This window comes from Salvelinus namaycush, chromosome 32 (genome assembly GCF_016432855.1).
Source record: "Salvelinus namaycush isolate Seneca chromosome 32, SaNama_1.0, whole genome shotgun sequence".
In the NCBI taxonomy this organism is placed as follows: Eukaryota; Metazoa; Chordata; class Actinopteri; order Salmoniformes; family Salmonidae; genus Salvelinus; species Salvelinus namaycush.
This window is the reverse complement of record NC_052338.1, coordinates 19,381,882-19,402,302: the sequence shown is the minus strand read 5'-3', so window position 1 is coordinate 19,402,302 and position 20,421 is coordinate 19,381,882. Positions and strand designations below refer to the sequence as shown.

General features: G+C 41.6%; 1 protein-coding gene across 1 annotated transcript in view; it reads right to left on the bottom strand.

Annotated features, from left to right (window-relative positions):
• Nucleotides 1–6,745: 6,745 nt before the first annotated feature.
• LOC120027455 (adenylate cyclase type 2-like) overlaps nt 6,746–20,421 on the bottom strand; it is an 82,351-nt gene continuing 68,675 nt past the window's right edge. Inside the window, exons 20-25 of the mRNA XM_038972394.1 lie at nt 15,107–15,265; nt 14,010–14,156; nt 8,355–8,462; nt 7,916–8,030; nt 7,589–7,713; nt 6,746–7,241 (exon numbers count right to left, since the gene is read on the bottom strand). Coding sequence (XP_038828322.1) covers nt 7,089–7,241; nt 7,589–7,713; nt 7,916–8,030; nt 8,355–8,462; nt 14,010–14,156; nt 15,107–15,265 — 807 coding nt within the window. The 3' untranslated portion in view covers nt 6,746–7,088. The remainder of the gene's footprint in view (nt 7,242–7,588; nt 7,714–7,915; nt 8,031–8,354; nt 8,463–14,009; nt 14,157–15,106; nt 15,266–20,421) is intronic.

Here is a 20,421-nt window from a genome sequence, read left to right as displayed (position 1 = left end):
TCAAATACCTAAATACTCATCATAAAACATTTCTGAAAAATACATGGTGTACAGCAAATGAAAGACAGGCATCTTGTGATTCCAGCCAATATTTCCGATTTCTTAAGTGTTTTACAGCGAAAACACAAGATAGCATTATATTAGCTTACCACAATAGCCAGAAACACAAGCCATTCCCCAGCAGCAAAAGTTAGCGATCGTAACAAACCAGCAAAAGATATATCATTTTTGACTAACCTTGATAAGCTTCATCAGATGACAGTCCTATAACATCAGGTTATACATACACTTATGTTTTGTTCGAAAATGTGCATATTTAGAGCTGAAATCAGTGGTTATACATTGTGCTAACGTAGCATCTTTTTCCCACAACGTCCGGATATTTTTCTGGCACTCACATATTCTGACCAAATAACTATTCATAAACATAACTAAAAAATACATGTTGTATAGGAAATGATAGATACACTAGTTCTTAATGCAATCGCCGTGTTAGAATTCTAAAAATAACTTCATTACGATATGCAGTTTACGTTATGGCGAGAACGTGCCCAAAACCTGGCCGCAACCTACTAGTACAACATGTTCGACAGATATATGAAATAACATCATAAAATGGGTCCTACTTTTGATGATCTTTCATCAGAATGTTGTACAAGGGGTCCTTTGTCGGGAACAATCGTTGTTTGGATTTAGAATGTCCTCTTCTCCAGTCAATTAGCACGGAAAGCTAGCAAAGTGGCGCTAAGCTCTCCTTCCTGAACATACGCAGACAACGCAACACGCCTAACGTCCCGAAAAAATTTCAATAATCTAATGAAACTATATTGAAAAAACATACTTTACGATGATATTGTCACATGTATCAAATAAAATCAAAGCCGGAGATATTAGTCATCTATAACGACAGCTGTACAGAAGGCAAAACCAGGTCCCTTCGCGCGCTCTCCAGAAAACAGGAAACTGGTGACACGTCATACAAAGAGCATTTATTCGAGTCCAGATCAAGTTATACACTCAATTTCTTCTCTCACTGCCTGTCGACATCTAGTGGAAGACGTATGAAGTGCATGTATTCTAATAAATATCAAGGACCTTTATAGGCAGCCCCTAGAAGAGAGCATCGATTTCAGATTTTCCACTTCCTGTCAGGAAGTTTGCTGCAAAATGAGTTCTGTTTTACTCACAGATATAATTCAAACGGTTTTAGAAACTAGAGAGTGTTTTCTATCCAATAGTAATAATAATATGCATATTGTACGAGCAAGAATTGAGTACGAGGCCGTTTGAAATGGGCACCTTTAATCCGGCTACTCAATACTGCCCCTGCAGCCCAAACAGGTTAAACGCTGTTGAATATGCCGATAATAGGGGGTCCTACGCCAGGTTAGTTTTGAACTCCAAGAACTCCATGTTTTGAACTCCAAGCACAGATAAGACACATGGAAATTAATCATGCAAACACATTTTTTTAAATCATTTTTATTGTGACTCGGTGTCAGTGAGCTTTCAAACCTATAGGAGCTTCTGTTTTCTATCCATGGAATTTGTCAACTGCACCACCAGGATGGAGCTAGCATGCCATGTTTTTTTTACTCATACAAAGGGTGCGTTCGTAAATTGTTTCCAGTGTGTCAGAGTGCGCTCTGAGGCATTCTTAAGTTCAGAGTGTTGTCAAATTGTCTGTTCGTAAATTCAGAGTGGTTTGCTCTTGGGAACGTTCAGAGCGCACACTCTGGCCTAAGAGCGTTCTGACCTCACAACGGCAGTCAAGCACCCAAGTTAACTGGCACAAATGAGAGAACACCTCACTCTGATGATTTTACTCGCCCTAGCAGAGCTAGTTAGGCTGTTTTCATGTTATCAAGGGTGTTAGTGACTCTAACTGTGGTGCTGGCAACAATTTAATTTTAAAAAATTGCCAACATTTACTGACACCGGTCATATTCAATGAGTGTTGCGCGTTCATAAATTCATCAGTTATAATGCGCTCTAGCACACTCAGATGAGTGCTCTGAAATTGGCGTAGATAGTCAGAGTAAATTACAAACGAAACCAAAGCATTTTAGTCTACTCAAACAGACCCCATTTCAAAGGAAACAAGAACTCAATCAGATCAGGTGTGGCCAATTAGTGGGTACGGCCAACACACCTGAACACACGTAACAAGATGGAGGGTAGAGAGAGTTTTGTTGACGTTGAGAACATAATGTATACAAGTGGAGGCTGCTGAGGGGAGGACGGCTCATAATAATGGCTGGAACAGAGCAGATGGAATAGCATCAAACACACAGACATTTGCTTGATGTATTTGATACCATTCCACTAATTCAGCTCCAGCCATTACCATGAGCCCGTCCTCCCTAATTAAGGTGCCACCAACTTCCTGTGATGTATATGTTTTTAAATAACATTCTTAGAAAGTTCTTTGACGTAACTAATGTTTTTTTGTGGTTTTTATTGAAAGTTCCCACAAAAGAACGTTGTTTCTAAGAACATGAATGAGAACATTAATTTATCTAGAAACATGAGGAAACCTGTAGGAAACGTTATGCTGAAGTATTGAAATTCCCACAGAAGAGCGTTGTTTCAAACGTTCTCTAAACTATTTGAGAACATTCCCAATGTAAAACCAGTTGTAGAACTTTCCTAGAACATTAGCAAAAATTAAATTAAATGTAATCATGTTTGAACTTTTAGGAAACGTTCTGTTAAAGTAATGAAATATCAAGAAAATAACATTATTTTGTCAAGTTCATTTAATGTGCTGAGAATGTTACAAAGCCAAACAACTATCCTGCACCATTCCCAGAACGTTGTGGGACGGTTGTATGCAAAATAAGCATAGGACAACCATGCTCTCACCAAGCTTTAAGAGACATATGGTTCTCAGAACGTTATGTTCTAGCTGGGCTAACTCTCCCTTCACATTTCCCTCTCTCTTCCTGACTAGTCTTGAAAACCCGACCTGAGTCAACACAGAGACTTCACTAGGGTCAGGTTTTCAAGACTACTCCCTCACCCCCACTCTCTATCTATCACACCTTTTACTGTAACAAACATAGCTAGATGGCTAGCTATATCATCACTAACATTATATCCCACTGTCTTCCACGTCCCCCCTCTGTGTCTGTCTGTCTCTCTCTCTCCATCTTCCTCTCTCACACACGCACGCACGCACGCACACACACACAAACACACACACACACACACACACACACACACACACACACACACACACACACACACACACACACACACACACACACACCAACCTATAATGATCCAATAATCCACAGGCACGGGAGGTATCCTTATACGACTGCATATACCGGCAGGCGGAGGGCTATGACAGCAAACTACACCGCGACGATAGAGAGCACTCCAACAGCAGGGGACTAGACTTGTACTCAGAGGTAACTAGCTAGCTACAGTGCCATATCTTAATTTGATCATCCTGTTTTTGCAGGAATTTCCCAGCACGGCAGGAAATGCAAATGTATTCCATGTCTAAAAAGGCTTCTAATTTCCACTTTAACATTTCAGACTTGATTTGCCCAAACTAAAAATGTACCAACCCCTGGGGAGGGTAAAGTGGTGTAGCAGCCTCCCTGTATGCCCTGATACGGTTATTATGACCACCACTATGATGTGTACTTAAACCATAGTGCTATAACTAGCCTATCTATACCAAGGGGTTTGGACCTTCATGGCACAGGTGTTAGTGCACGCACTCTGAAACCAGAGTTCAAGTCCCTAGATCTCTGCCTATGACAATTCCTATCAGCTACATTTGAATAGCCTGTTATTAAACCAGACCAAATCTAGCTGTATCATTTCACGGTAAGCTGTTGTATTTGGCGTAAGTGACAAACAAAGTTTGATTTTATATTTTTTGTTGTTTCATGAAACTAGTCGTACATTTTCCGAGTTGACAGTCTGTTTGACCCGCAGCAGGTGTGGCAGCATCTGCACTAGCCGACAAGCCATACGTGAACAGGTTGTTATGGGAGTAAATACAGCTAGCAGCTGGCTGTCACTGTATGCCGCTGGTGGTTGTTAGCGAGGTGGAAGTTTCCCAACACTTTCTGTGCTGAAACTATGTCAGAGTCATTATGCTTGTCAGGTAGGAAGCAGCACCAGTGGTGGGTCTAGTTTCTGAGTCAGTGAAAGTGGAGAAGTTGACTAGCTAAGTGAGTGGACACACACACACACACACACACACACACACTTGTAAAGTGAATGGGCTGCACTCACTGTAGAGAGGCTTAATTACAGTAAAGTTAAGTCTTACCTTTCTGAGAGTAATTCTGCGCTCAATGACAGGTCATGGTGTGAACTGGAGGAGATCCATTTTAAACCGACAGATATTATCAAACTCAGCTACAGCATCAACCCACCTTCAATTACAGGTGTAAAACACAGAGATTATATATAAAATTGTATGGGTGTAAAGCTGTGTAATGGTGTCTGGTAAGGTATTGAACATCTAAATGATTAACCCGCTCTCCCCCTTTTCTGCTCTCTCTCATTCACCATCATCCTCTTTCTCTGTCGCTTTCTCCTATCTTTATTACCCTTTCCTCCCTCTCAGCTCATTCCCTGTTTCTCTTCTCTTTCAGGAGTCTTCCAGACCTGCACCAGTCTTGTCCTCATCAGAGTATGGAAGACGCCTGCCTCCTGTCCTCTACAAACCTGGCAGGCAGTTTGCCCGCATCTCTCACATCCACACCGAGTTCTTCAGGAAAAACGGGATCACACGCAATTTTGAGGAGGGATACGGATCAGTGGTTCCTGTGTGAGGAAGTCCGTATTCCCAACACCAGAGATAGAGTGAGAGCAGTGAGGGAGGGGGAGTGATGGTTTTATCAATGTGAATATGTATGGACACAACAACACACCCAACTGATACAGTCAGTGTGGTGCTGAATAGTAAAGATATAGATCATTATAGAAATAGAGATATATTCAAAGAGAGATTATATATTTTAAGATAGATAAAATAAAAAATGTAATATATATATATATAGCTATATATATTATAAAATCAGATTACATATTTTAAAATACAAAGATTGTAACTATACATTATGGCCCACATGTTTGTGACATACATAATAAAGTACAATATTTGATTGTACCTCTTTATCAAACTACTTTGTGAACTTTCAATGCAATCATAAATAGTCGACTTTCAATGACAGGAGGCACATTGGTTCACTAATATACAAATGGTTTTAATGAGTAAGAAAATGATGGCGTCAAAACATGGAAACATTCTCCTGTTGTTGATATAGTTTTTTGGTTTTCTTACAAAAGTCCAGTAGCTCTTGATTCCCGGCTGCTCTTGAGGTCCACATACATTGCTCTTTCCTTGACAGAAACACTGCTTCAGAGCCATAGAGATAGGTTAGCTATAAAAGGTTTGGCAAACTATTGTTCATGTTGACACCAATTTTTTTCTTCCATTCTGACTAAAAGTACTGTAATGGTGAAAGGACTATTGGTGCCAAGATGGTTCTGACAAGAATCCTGACACAGACTCTCAATATCTGTCTCTGCACTTCACCACACAACCACTCGGGCAGCCAATGAAATCCACTAAAGCTAGAAATTGCCATTACGCACAGATCTAGGATCAGCTTATCCTAAACACAGGGGGGAAGGGGATGCAAAACTGACCTAAGATCAGCATCTAAGGACGACTGTAACCTATAAAGTCCAGCCACTACTGTAACCAGCTAAGGAGGGACGATGCAGGTAATACTGTATGTACAGCCGTCTGTCTGTCTGTGGTTCTGTCTTTTGTTCTAAATGTTGTCTGCCTTCTGTCTGGTTCAGATGAAGTGGTCTGGAGTTACTGTTGTAAACAAGGAGTCTTGATAGATACGTTCTATTACAGCAGGCAGTTTTGAATGTGTTTGTGTGTGTGATTGTATAAGTCCCTGTATGTGCTGTATTTGTGCATGCACGTATGTGTGTCGGGTTGGAACCAAAGTTATTTTCAAATTATTTCATTCTGAACAGAACCACAATTTTTTTTCGTTCCGTTACACTGTTCCGACCAGCAAAATAAAGTTCTGAACCGGTTCATAGCAAAAAGTACAGGTTGATATCGTTCCTTTCAGTTCCTTTTTTAACTACTTTATTTAATATGAATTACTTTACCAATCATTGTGGATAGAGCAGGCAAGCTAGTTGTTTCCATGCGTGATGGACAGACTTGTGTAGCCCATGGCGCAAGATGCGACTGAAATTTTGTGGGTAGGAAGAGAGCAAGATAGGGTTGAGGAGGCTTGAAGCACAGGGCATCTTGTTATGACATGCATTATCTGAATTAGGTTCACATAATTATACCTAGGCGGAGCGGCTTCTATGGAGAAATATTGAATGTCCTTTGCGCTAACTAGCTAACAAGCTTGAGCTAGCTAGCTAACTGACAAGCGCCACCAGAATTAAAAACACGTCTTACCTTTTTGTAAGGTTTAATAATTTCAACGAAAAGGTGATAACCAGGCCTATAGTATTGTAATAATACAGGCAGGGAGCAGGTCTCGAACCAACGGCCTTCTAGCCCGATGTCCAGCGCACTATCGACTGTGCCGCAAAAGCATGCTCAAGCGGCAGAGTCGATATCCGTGCTTATAAACCCAGGGTTGTAACAGTATCCTTAACTAGCATTGAAAAAGTTAATCCATTCTTCTCTAGCTAATAAAAATGCTCTCTCCCTATCTTCTGAATCACGCTTGTAAAGTTTTTGTTGTGTTTTTTTGTGGGACTAGAAAAAAATGCTTGGAACGTAAAATAACATTATTAACCGCTTACCATGCTTTTAAAATAATGGTTTTGTTCCCGAACAGTTTGGATCACTTTCGTTCCCGGTTCCGTTTCTGTTCCTTGACAGAGGAAGTTATTTTCCGGTTTTCGGTTCGGTTCCCTGAACCGGTTTGAAGCCCTGATGTGTGTGCAAGTCCATTTGTGTGTATGTAAATGCATGTGTTTGTATAGTTTAAGAGAGTGTGTGTGTGTGTGTGTGTGTGTGCGCGCGCTTGCGGGTGTGTGTGTGTAAATTGCTCAGTGTATGATGTTCAAGGCATCACAGTCCCTTGCGACAGCGATCTGGTCATCTCTGTGTGTACAAAGAAGGTCTTGAGCTCTCCCTTCCCCTTCACATTGATGATGCCGCGACATGAACACATGTAGCCCAGCGTCAACAGGATACGACTCGTCTCCTCGGTTACCTGGAAGCAGCGAAAACACAAATCACATGTAGGTAGAAAATTCCATAGAATTCCATATTGAACTCTTAATAGGATCTCTGTGGTAAATGTAATATTTTATATTAATAACTAAAGACTTAATCAGGAAAGAACAATAGTCGAAGAGTGGCTTTGAGTATACTGTATAGTTCTGTATTATTATATATCGACATTTGCATAACGTCGTCTCTGTACCTGTATACCGTATTCATTAACCTTGACCTATTTCTGCAGCGACCACTAGTGGTACAACATAAAACTGCATGCAGCTAGTATTATTTTAGCATTACTATTAGTGTAGCTGTATTCTAAATGTATGAATTGATTACCTGTATTTTCCCCAGTACCCCAGTACTCTCCATCCGGCTGGCCACATTAACACTGTTCCCCCAGATATCATACTGAGGCTTTTGCGCTCCGATCACCCCCGCAATCACCGGGCCATGGTTTATCCCTGACACAACCAGAAAGAGGGGTTAGAGGTCCCATGTAAGACAGACTGTACCTCTTTCACTCTCTCACTCTCTCACTCACTCTCTCATTCACTCACTCCCTCACTCACTCACTCACTCACTCACTCACTCACTCACTCACTCACTCACTCACTCACTCACTCACTCACTCACTCACTCACTCACTCACTCACTCACACATACCAACTCGTAGCCTGAAGTCATTGAAGGAGTGTTTGTTGATGACATCTAGTTTCCCAACCAAGGCGAAGGCAAACTCCATCATGGTGCCAATGTGCATGTACTGACGGTCATGCTCCTGAGAGAGAGAGAGAGAGAAAGATAGTGTAAGGAGAGAGGGGGAAGGAGAGAGAGGAAAAAGAGAAATGGTAACGTAGAGAGATACGAAATAGACAGAAAAGGGCAGGAGAGATGGAAGGAGAGGGAAGAGATGACAGGGAGTGTTGTTCAGCACCACCATACAGCTCTACACCTGTAATTGGAGGTGGGTTGATGCTGTAGCTAAGTTTGATCATTTCTGTGGGTTTAAAATCTATCTCCTCCGATTCACACCATGAACTGTCATTGAGAGAAGAAAGGTAATTTATCCCTACAGTTATGTGTGTGTGTGTGTGTCATGTACCTGTGTGTATTCAGGTCCAGGTGTAGCGTTGAGCCCAGTAGCAGCCATGTAGGTGCTGCCAATAGTCTTTATCTTCTCCACCCCGCTGAACTTAGGCTTGGACAGCAGCTGTCACACAGAGAGTGAGAGGTTAGAACTTAGGCTTGGACAGCAGCTGTCACACAGAGAGAGAGAGGTTAGAACTTAGGCTTGGACAGCAGCTGTCACACAGAGAGAGAGAGGTTAGAACTTAGGCTTGGACAGCAGCTGTCACACAGAGAGAGAGAGGTTAGAACTTAGGCTTGGACAGCAGCTGTCACACAGAGAGAGAGAGGTTAGAACTTAGGCTTGGACAGCAGCTGTCACACAGAGAGAGAGAGGTTAGAACTTAGGCTTGGACAGCAGCTGTCACACAGAGAGAGAGAGGTTAGAACTTAGGCTTGGACAGCAGCTGTCACACAGAGAGAGAGAGGTTAGAACTTAGGCTTGAACAGCAGCTGTCACACAGAGAGAGAGAGGTTATAACTTAGGCTTGGACAGCAGCTGTCACACAGAGAGAGAGAGGTTAGAACTTAGGCTTGGACAGCAGCTGTCACACAGAGAGAGAGAGGTTAGAACTTAGGCTTGGACAGCAGCTGTCACACAGAGAGAGAGAGGTTAGAACTTAGGCTTGGACAGCAGCTGTCACACAGAGAGAGAGAGAGGTTAGAACTTAGGCTTGGACAGCAGCTGTCACACACAGAGAGAGGTTAGAAGTTAGGCTTGGACAGCAGCTGTCACACACAGAGAGAGAGCGAGAGAGAGAGAGAGAGAGAGAGAGAGAGAGAGAGCAGCAATCTCGAAGTGAGGATGGAAGTGAACTTCAGCAGTGATGATTTCATGAACTTATCTTCAATGAAAAGATCCTGATCACAAGAAAACAAATTACAGACTGCTCTTTGAATATGTGTATTTTTCCAAAATTCAGTTGTCCTGAATCTGCACAGAACTGCCAAGACTTCAGATAAATGGAGACACTTGAGTTTTTGAATCCTGACACATTCACGAAAATATTCATGGCTTCTAAACCTTCCAGCTGTCTACTGGACCCTATTCCAACTAAACTAATGAAGGAGCTACTGCCTGTGCTTGGCCCTCCTATGTTGAATTTAATAAACGTCTCTCTATTCTCCGGATGTGTACCAAACTCACTAAAAGAGCCAGTAATAAAGCCTCTCCTGAAAAAGCTAAATCAGCCTATAATCGAATCTCCCATTCCTAAAAAAAATAAATAAAAAATAAAGCTGTTGCTCAGATACTCACTTCCATCTTGAAGACAAATAATGTATACATAACACTCCAGTCTGGTTTTAGACCCCATCATAGTACTGAGACCGCACTCGTGAAGGTGGTAAATTACTTTTGAATGGCGTCAGACCAAGGCTCTGAGTCTGTACTTAGTCACCACATTCTTTCAGAGAGATTGGATACCCTAATTGGTCTACACGGACAAGTTCTTGCCTGGTTTAGATCTGTCGGAAAGATATCAGTTCGTCTCTGTGGATGGTTTGTCCTCTGACAAATCAATGGTAAGTTTCAGTGTTCCTCAAGGTTCTGTTTCAGGACCAGTATTGTTTTCCCTATACACTGAGTATACAAAACATTAAGAACACCTGCTCTTCCCATGACATAGAATGAACAGCTGAATCCAGGTGAAAGCTATGATTCCTTAGGTTAAATCCACTAAAATCAGTTGAGATGAAGGGGACGATACAGGTTAAAGAAGGATTTTTAAGCCTTGAGACAATTGAGACATAGATTGTGAATGTGTGCCATTCAGAGGGTGAATGGGCAAGACAAAATATTGAAATGCCTTTGAACGGGGTATGGTAGTTGGTGCCAGCCGTACCGGTTTGTGCCAAGAACTGCAACGCTGTTGGGGTTTTCACACTCAACAGTTACCTGTCTATATCAAGAATGGTCCACCACCAAAAGAACATCCAGCTAACTTGACACAACTGTGGGAAGCATCGGAGTCAACTTGGGCCAGCATCCCTGTGGAATGCTTTCAACACCTTGTAGAGTCCATGCCCCTAAGAATTGTGGCTGTTCTGAGGGAAAAATGGGGGATGCAACTCAATATTAAGAAGATGTTCCTAATGTTTGGTATACTAAGTGTATATGCTACCTCTTGGTGATGTCATTCGGAAACATAATGCCAACTTTCACTGCTATACAGACGACACACATGTTTTCAATTAAACTTGGTGAAGCCCCAAAATTCCCTACCCTGGAAGCCTGTGTTTCAGACGTAAGGAAGTTGATGGAAACAAATGTTTTTCTTTTAAAATCGGACAAAACAGATATGCTAGTTCTAGGTCCCGAGAAACAAAGAGATCTGCTGTCGTATCTGAGAATTAATCTTGATGGTTGTACAGTCGTCTGAAATAAAACTGTGAAGGACCTCGCCGTTACTCTGGACACTGATCTCTCTTTTGACAAACATATCCATCTTCTTAACCTCTAATTCCTCCCAAACCCGGATCCGGGAGCACCCCCATCAGTAACAAAGCTGACTAGCATAGCCTAGCATAGCGTCACAAGTAAATACTAGCATCTAAATATCATTAAATCACAAGTCCAAGACACCAGATGAAAGATACACATCTTGTGAATCCAGCCATCATTTCTGATTTTTAAAATGTTTTACAGGGAAGACACAATATGTAAATCTATTAGCTAACCACGTTAGCAAAAGACACCACTTTTCTTACTCCACCATTTTTTTACTGCATCAGTAGCTATCACAAATTCGACCAAATAAAGATATAAATAGCCACTAACCAAGAAACAACTTCATCAGATGACAGTCTGATAACATATTTATTGTATAGCATATGTTTTGTTAGAAAAATGTGCATATTTCAGGTATAAATCATAGTTTACCATTGCAGCCACCATCACAACTCTCACCAAAGCGACTAGAATAACTACAGAGACCATCGTGTATTACCTAATTACTCATCATAAAACATTTCTTAAAAATACACAGCGTACAGCAAATGAAAGACACAGATCTTGTGAATCCAGCCAATATTTCAGATTTTCTAAGTGTTTTACAGCGAAAACACAATATAGCGTTATATTAGCTTACCACAATAGCAAACATCACAACAGCATTGATTCAAGCCAAAAATAGCGATAACGTATAAACCACCAAAATATATTAATTTTTTCACTAACCTTCTCAGAATTCTTCAGATGACAGTCCTATAACATCATATTACACAATGCATATAGAGTTTGTTCGAAAATGTGCATATTTAGCGGCACAAATCGTGGTTATACAATGTGATTAGTGGCCAAAACTTCAAGCAATCTGTCCGGCGCCATCTTGGAGAGGCACCTATTCTAATCGAAAACTATTCATAAACTTGACTAAAAAATACAAGTTGGACAGCAAATGAAAGACAAATTAGTTCTTAATGCAATCGCTGTGTTACATTTTTAAAATTAACGTTACTTCAGCATACAGCGTGCGCTAAAGCGAGACCGCACCGAAATTCATGGCGGAATTATTATTTGACATTTGTCAACATAAATACGAATTAACAACATAAAGATTGCTTACTATTTGCCGAGCTTCCATCAGAATCTTGGGCAAGGTGTCCTTTCTCCAGAACAATCGTCTTTTGGTTGAAAGATGTCCTCTTCTCATGTGGAAATAGCAGCTAACAATAGCCACCCACTGGAGAGGTGTCCAACTCGTGAAAGCGCATCACAAAGAAATCCAGGAAAATCGCAATAAACTGATATAAACTGCTATAAGTCGGTTTAAATTAACTACCTTATGATGTCTTTAACAACTATAACGAATAAAAACATGACCGGAGATATAGAACTGCTAAAACGAAAGCTTTGCAGGAGGCCATTGTGATGTCCCTGCTGCGCCAGGCGCCCCGTTGAAAAGAACGGTACTTCCGTTCCACGGTCTTATATAGGGCCCCAGATTGCGCAATCCACTCCATTCAAATTCTCCCCGCTTACTGACATCTAGAGGAAGGCGTATGCAGTGCATGTAGCCCGATGGCTTACATGGGGACTTATAAACTGACCTCAGAACAGGGACCTCGATTTCTGAAATCTCACTCCCTGACAGGAAATGTGCTGCAGAATGAGTTCTGTTTCACTCAGAGAAATAATTCAAACGGTTTTAGAAACTAGAGAGTGTTTTCTATCCAATAGTAATAATAATATGCATATTGTACGAGCAAGAATTGAGTACGAGGCAGTTTAATTTGGGAACGAATTTTTACAAAGTCGAAATGGCGCCCCCCTAGTGTCAAGAGGTTTTAACATTCCAAAATCTGAAACGTTTTGTCCCAAAATTATGCAGAAATGCTAATCCATGCTTTTGTCACTTCAAGATTAGACTACTGCAATGCTCTACTCTCTCTGGCTACGCGGATAAGGCACTAAATAAACTTCAGCTAGTGCTAAATACGGCTTATAGAATCTTGACTAGTACCAAAATAATTGATCATATTACAGTGCTATCCTCTTCACCGGCATCCTATTAAAGATATACTTCTCCTTAATGCAACCGCTGTGTCAGATTACAAAAAAGCTTTATAGCGAAAGCACACCATGGAATAATCTGAGTACAGCGCTCAGCCACAAAAACAAGCCATACAGATACTCGCCATGTTGTGGAGTCAACAGAAGTCAGAAATAGCATTATAAATATTCACTTACCTTTGATGATCTTCATCGGAATGCACTCCCAGGAATCCCAGTTCCACAATAAATGTTTGTTTTGTTCGATAAAGTCCATAATTTATGTCCAAATTCCTCCTTTTTGTTCGCGCGTTTAGTTCACAAATCCAAATTCACAAGGAGCGAGCACTAGATCCAGACGAAAAGTAAAAACAGTTCCATTATAGTTCGTAGAAACATGTCAAACGATGTATAGAATCAATCTTTAGGATGTTTTTATCATAAATCTTCAATAATATTCCAACCGGACAATTCCTTTGTCTTTAGAAATGAAAGGGAACGCAGCTCGCTCACACGGCCACGCGTGTGACTTAGCTCATGGCCTTCTGCCAGACCCCTTAGTCAAACAGCTCTTATTCCCTCCCCCTTCACAGTAGAAGCATGAAACAAGGTACTAAAGACTGTTGAGATCTAGTGGAAGCCTTATGAAGTGAAATCGGACCAAATTTACACTGTATCTTGGATAGGCATTTACTTGAAAATCTACAAACCTCAGATTTCCCACTTCCTGGTTGGATTTTTTCTCAGGTTTTTGCCTGCCATATGAGTTCTGTTATACTCATAGACATCATTCAAACAGTTTTAGAAACTTCAGAGTGTTTTCTATCCAAATCTCCTAATAATATGCATATCTTAGCTTCTGGGCCTGAGTAGCAGGCAGTTTACTCTGGGCACCTTATTCATCCAAGCTACTCAATACTGCCCCCCAGCCCAAAGAGGTTAAGGCTAGGGCTGATTTCAAGGTTTTACTGCTAACATACAAAGCTTTACATGGACTTGTTCCTACCTATCTCTCCGATTTGGTCCTGCCGTACATACCTACACATATGATATGGTCACAATGGATGCAGGCCTCCTTATTGTTCCTACACAGATGTGTGACAGAAGTGATAAGAAACCAATGAGGACAGAGTAACTCACCTCGTCAAAGTCAGCGATGATCTCATTGAGGAGTCTGAGACATTCCAGGCCCTCCTTGTTGACGTCTGACTCTGTGTAGAACTCCTTAAAGTCTGGGATGGAGGCGAACATCACACACACCGACTCATACGACTGGTGGTACAGATCCTAGAGAAACAAACACACAGACACAGGTCAGTGGAATGGATCAGTGCAATTCCAAAATAGGGTTAGAATGTGTGGTTCTAAAGTTAGTTCTAGAATGCATTTATTTTGTGTCTTCTAGAAACACGGCCGGCCCGCTCATTATGCAGGATAAGGTGGTCACCTATGGTGGCAGATTGACGAGGGCGGCATTTTCTGAGCTAAACTGGCCAAGACGCACCTCCAACAACAACAACACATTAACCTCACTTATTTCTGCCCAAAAACAATGAGAATTTCTCTGAACCAGTGGCATAAGGGCTTTTTAGATGAGCACGAGCGAATGTCTTTTGGACGTCTGTTTTTGGTCCTGTCCGGATGTCTTTTTTTTGTATTTTACAAACAGTAGGCTTACCACATAGATGGGCATTCATAAAAGTCAATTTCAGACAACACTGTAGACTACACCTCAGTAAGCACGGACCGACGCCGACGCCTTTTGTTCGTATTTTTTTGGTGCAATTCCGGACCGGCTTTGATTTCCACATCCACGGATATGTTTGGTTCAGATTTTGTCCGGTCTTGACCAGCCTTGATTTGGCCGAAACATAGAAGACTAGAAAAAAAAGAAAAAAAAACTTTCATTCAGAACTGAACATTAACTTGAATTAAACATCTGGAAAATAAGTATTTTTCAACGTCCGGAGAATATGCCTTTTAAACGTCCTAAAATGTTTTAATATACGGAAATTATTTTTCACCTTTCATTCAGAACCTAAATTGAACCTAACTTCAATGTCAGGAAAATACGTCTGCTTACTGGGACTATTCTAGTTTTGCGGGGCAAATTTTTTGGTCTCGCCTATTGCGGCAGAACAGCAGGGACGAGCAGAAAGAGTTCTAGAATAAGAATTAGTTTTGTTCTGTGGTTCTGAGTTCTCAAGGTTATGTTCTGTGAATCGTCGCTGCCCCACCTCGTTCTTCCAGTTGCGTCCCAGGAAGTGTTCTGCAACGTGGGCAGGTAGAACGTTCTCCAGTAGAACCCTGTTGAGGTTCTCCATGGTCTCGATCTCCTCACACTCTCTCTTGAACTTGTCCCTCCACAGGAAGTCCAACCTACAGTAATATTCATTCTGTTAACAGGAGGACACAGAGACAGTAAAGATACGGTGGTAATAAAGTAAATAATAAATCATTTTATTTTACTCTCTTAAATGACTACGCTTAAGTAAAGGTTTACCAATAATAGCACCAACTATGTGATGGTCTTTTATTACTGTAAATGTAGGTGATACAATTTCAGGAATTTGCTGAACTTATCAAGTTGAAAGGAGACTGGTCTTGACTCACTACTCACTATACTTATGAAACGATGTAAGAGAAGAACAGAACACATGGGTCAAACACATTGTTCTCAAAGTGAAATTTATTTGAATAGTCCACTTGGAGAGTCACTGCTTCACATTCTCATAACTTTAACGACATGGAAAAAGAAAATAATACTTTTGGCATTTTTCTCCCCCATATTTTTCTCCCTCTCCCATTGAGAGAATCTAAAGGCGGAATAAGAGATTCCGTCCAAAATGGCAATCTTTTCCCTATAGTGCACCACTTTTGACAAGGGCCCTGGTCAAAACTAGTGAACTATTACAGGGATTAGGGTGCCATTTGGGACGCATGCTATCTCACCAACTGACCCTTCAGAGCATGTTTTGTATTCATGGGAAATGAACGCTCTGGTAATAAGACACTAAAGCAGAGGATAGCAGCGTTGCTGTCTTCGCTTCAGGGAGCGCTGAACACCAGCCTGATTAGCATAAAGTAGGCGCTGGTTTCTCATTGGTTATCCACACCCGGGGGACTTCTAAACACGTCTAAATAGGTCAGCCGGGTGCCGAGATGAAGGTCAAAACGCCCCGGTGTGTGTGTGTGTGTGTGTGTGTGTGTGTGTGTGTGTGTGTGTGTGTGTGTGTGTGTGTGTGTGTGTGTGTGTGTGTGTGTGTGTGTGTGTGTGTGTGTGTGTGTGTGTGTGTGTGTTCTGTGTTAGAGTTTATGGCTACCTGTGGGCCAGTGGCTACGTAAGTGTGTGTGCGTGCACGCATGCATGTGTGTGGGTGCTAGCTAGGTCATCCTTGTGAAGAGTTGAGAAGGCCTAGTAACTAGGCCAGGCAGGAACAGTGGTATTAGCTGTTTAGTAGGTAACTAGCTAATGATGGTTAATTAATTCATCATTCATCTGTTCTTCATTACCTCATGTTTACAGCCAGATGCTGCAAGGGAGGACAATTTAACAACCCAAGAAAGGATTTAAAATAAAGAAACAGGCAAAAAGTTTAAAATCCTTTAAAATACAGCTAACCAAATACTGCAATTAAATGAAACATGTGCGTCATCCCCAAACACAGCCCCTACCCTTCTGGTGACTATAACCCAGTTTGACAACAGGGGGAACTGTATGGGCCAGCTCTTGTCCACTGGGGACGTTATATTTGGGTACACAAGACTCTCCAGGACATCTGAATCTGAACAGCTGTGATGGATGGTACCCCAGAGCAGTGGCATAGGCAGAAATCTGTTGATGCCAGGGCCAGCAAAAATCATTAAATTATCATGAAAGCGTACCCTATACCCTACACTGGCCCAGTGTCTATACGGGTCCACACTTTTGAGTGTTAAATTAATACTGTTCTTAGTGCTGATGATGTTACACTTTGTCAGTGTTAGGGAATTAACACGTTGAGTGTTATGCAATAGTACCTCATATATTATTTTAACACCAGGAAGTACATGTAGTTTACACCAATGGTGTTATGCAATAACACCTTATAAAGTATTTTTAACACTTGGAAGTGTTTTAACACTAGTGTACAAAACATTAGGAACACCTTCCTAATATTGAGTTGTACCTCCCTCTTTTGCCCTTAGAACAGCCTCAATTCGTCAGGGCATGGACTCTACAAGGTGTCGAAAGCTGGCCCATGTTGACTCCAATGCTTCCCACAGTTGTGTCAAGTTGGCTGGATGTCCTTTTGGTGGTGGACCATTTTTGATACACACGGGAAACTGTTGAGTGTGAAAAACTCAGCAGCGTTGCAGTTTTTGACACACTCAAACCGGTGAGCCTGGCACCTACTACCATACCCCGTTTTAAGGCACTTAAATATTTTGTCTTGGCCATTCAACCTCGGAATGGCACACATACACAATTCATGTCTCAATTGTCTCAAGGCTTAAAAATCCTTCTCTAGAGTCTATTGCTGCACCGGTGCGTCAATCTAAGTAAGATAACACAAAAAAATCCCCATCAAAATCTCTCAGCTAGATATCTGTGGTGGAAAGTGGCCAAGATACAGCGGTGTTTGTCAGACCATGAGACATCCCGAAAGTCGGTCTTCTCACGAAAACATCTGACCTGCAAACTAATATGACCACTCTATGGAAAGATGAGATGCTCATGAACAAGATGGTGGTCTACGGCCCCTACAAGCCCCACGGAACCGTCAATGTGGCAACTTTTGTTTGTAGCATCTGAACTGTTTTGGCCACAAACTAATGTGACCCCACTGTGGATAGGGGTGATTCTCACAAACACGATGATGTTCTCCGTTTTGCTCGATGACTCCCAGCAGTGTCACGGGACTCATCTGAAGATAACTGGTACCGGTTGAAAAAAATAATGGAAGTATGGAGGTAGTTTTAAGAATGAACCTGTCTCATCTCCTTCATCTACACGAATTGAAGTGGATTTAACAAGTGACAATTAAACCTAATTCAGTATTTTTAACCATTTTTTAAAACCATTTTTAACCATTACAAATAATACCCCATAATGACAAAGCAAAAAAAGTTTTTTAGAAATGTTTTCAAATTGATTAAAAAAATAAAGATATTGAAATATCACATTTCCGTAAGTATTATTTACTCAAAACTTTGTTGAAGCACCTTTGGCAGCGATTACAGTCTTCTTGGGTATGATGCTACAAGCTTGCCACACCTGTATTTGGTGAGTTTCTCCCATTCTTCTCTGCAGATCCTCTCAAGCTCTGTCAGGTTGGATGGGGAATGTTGCTGCACAGCTATTTTCAGGTGTCTTGAGAGATGTTCGATCGAGTTCAAGTCCGCGCTCTGGCTGGGCCACTCAAGGACATTCAGAGACTGCTGTTTTGTCTTGACTGTGTGCTCTGAAGCAGGTTTTCATCAAGGATCTCTCTGTATTTTGCTCCGTTCATCTTTGCCTCGATCCTGACGAGTCTCCCAGTCCCTGGCGCTGAAAAACTTTCCCACAGCATGATGCTGCCAGTGGTGGAAAAAGTACCCAATTGTCATACTTGAGTAAAAGTAAAGCTACCTTGATATAAAATGACTCAAGTAAAATTGAAAGTCACCCAGTAAAATTCTACTTGAGTAAAAGTCAAAAAGTATTTGGTGTTAAATATACTTAAGTATCAAAAGTAAAGGTAAAAGTACAAATAGTAAAGAAAATCCCTATATTAAGCAAACCAAACGGCACACTTTTCTTGTTTTTTAAATTTACAGATAGCTTGGGGCACACTCCAACACTCAGACATAATTTACAAACAAAGCATTTGTGTTTAGTGAGTCCGCCAGATCAGAGGCAGTACGGATGACCAGGGATGTTGTCTTGATAAGTGTGTGAATTGAACCATTTTCTGTCTTGCTAAGCATTCAAAATGTAACAAGTACTTTTGGGTGTCAGGGGAAACGTATGGAGTAAAAAGTACATTATTTTCTTTAGGAATGTAGTGAAGTACAGACACCCCAAAAAATACTTAAGTAGTACTTTAAAGTATTTTTATTTAAGTACTTCACACCCCTGGATGCTGCCACCACCATGCTTCACCGTAGGGATGGTGCCAGGTTTCCTCCAGACATGACGCTTGGCATTCAGGCCAAAGAGTTCAATCTTGGTTTCATCAGACCAGAGAATCTTGTTTCTCATGGTCGAAGAGTCTTTATGTGCCTTTTTGGCAAACCCCAAGCAGCTGTCATGTGCCTTTTACTGAGGAGTGGCTTCCGTCTGGCCACTTTACCATAAAGGCCGGAATGGTGGAGTGCTGCAGAGATGATTGTCCTTCTGGAAGGTTCTCCCGTCTCCACAGTTAACTTTAGAGCTCTGTCAGAGTGACCATTTGGTTCTTGGTCACCTCCCTGACCAAGGCCCTTCTCCCCTGATTGCTCAGTTTGGCCGAGCGGCCAGCTCTAGGAAGAGTCTTGGTGGTTTGAAATTTCTTCCATTTAAGAACGATGGAGGCCACTGTGTTCTTGGAGACCTTCAATGCTGCAGACATTTTTGTGTACCCTTCCCCAGATCTGTGGCTCAACACAATCCTGTTTCGGCGTTCTATGGACAACTCCTTCGACCTCATGGCTTGGTATTTGCTCTGACATGCACTGTCACCCGTGGGACCTTATATAGACAGGTGTGTGCCTTTCCAAATGACGTCCAATCAATTGTAGAATCAAGTTGTGGAAACATCTCAAGGAAGATCAATGGAAACAGGATGCACCTGAGCTCAATTTCGAGTCTCATAGAAAAGGGTCTAAATACTTATGGTAAATGAGGTATTTCTAAACACTTGTTTATGCTGCAACTCCTCAATGGGCTCAGGAGAGGCAAAGGTCAAGACATGCATCCTCTGAAACATGTCCCAACTGGCCACCTACTTCTTAACACACTGCTCGCTCAACCCAGAAGTCAGCCGCACTAATGTGTCGGAGGAAACACTGTTCGAACTGACGACTGAAGTCAGCTTGCAGGCGCTCGGCCCACCACAAGGAGTCGCTAGAGCATGATGAGCTAAGGAAAGCCTCCCCTGCCAAACCTTTCTCAAACCCGGACGGTGCCGACCTTTGGGGCTCCCGGTCACAGCCAGCTGTGGGATCGAACCCTAGGATGTAGTGCCTTAGACCGTTGCGCCAATCGGGACCCCTCTCCTGTTTCTGCCTCATGCTTCAGAAACAGAAGATGGCTCAATACAATGCAAAATATATGAAAATGGCTGTATCTTTTCACTTTAATTAACATAACAATAGACCACTTAAACTGGTACAACACCTCCACTGACAGGTGGCCAAAAATAAATAATTGAAATCCACGCCCCAACTAAACCACACCCCATTATAATTTCCCAGTATGCCTTGCCTTTTCGAGTGAATTGTAGATTTATAACGGATGAATGTATTTGTTAGTGACAAAGACATGGTTGTTGAATTTGTTATTTTTAAATTTTCAGTCCTGTGGATTTCACCAAGTGAGGTCCTACTGTAG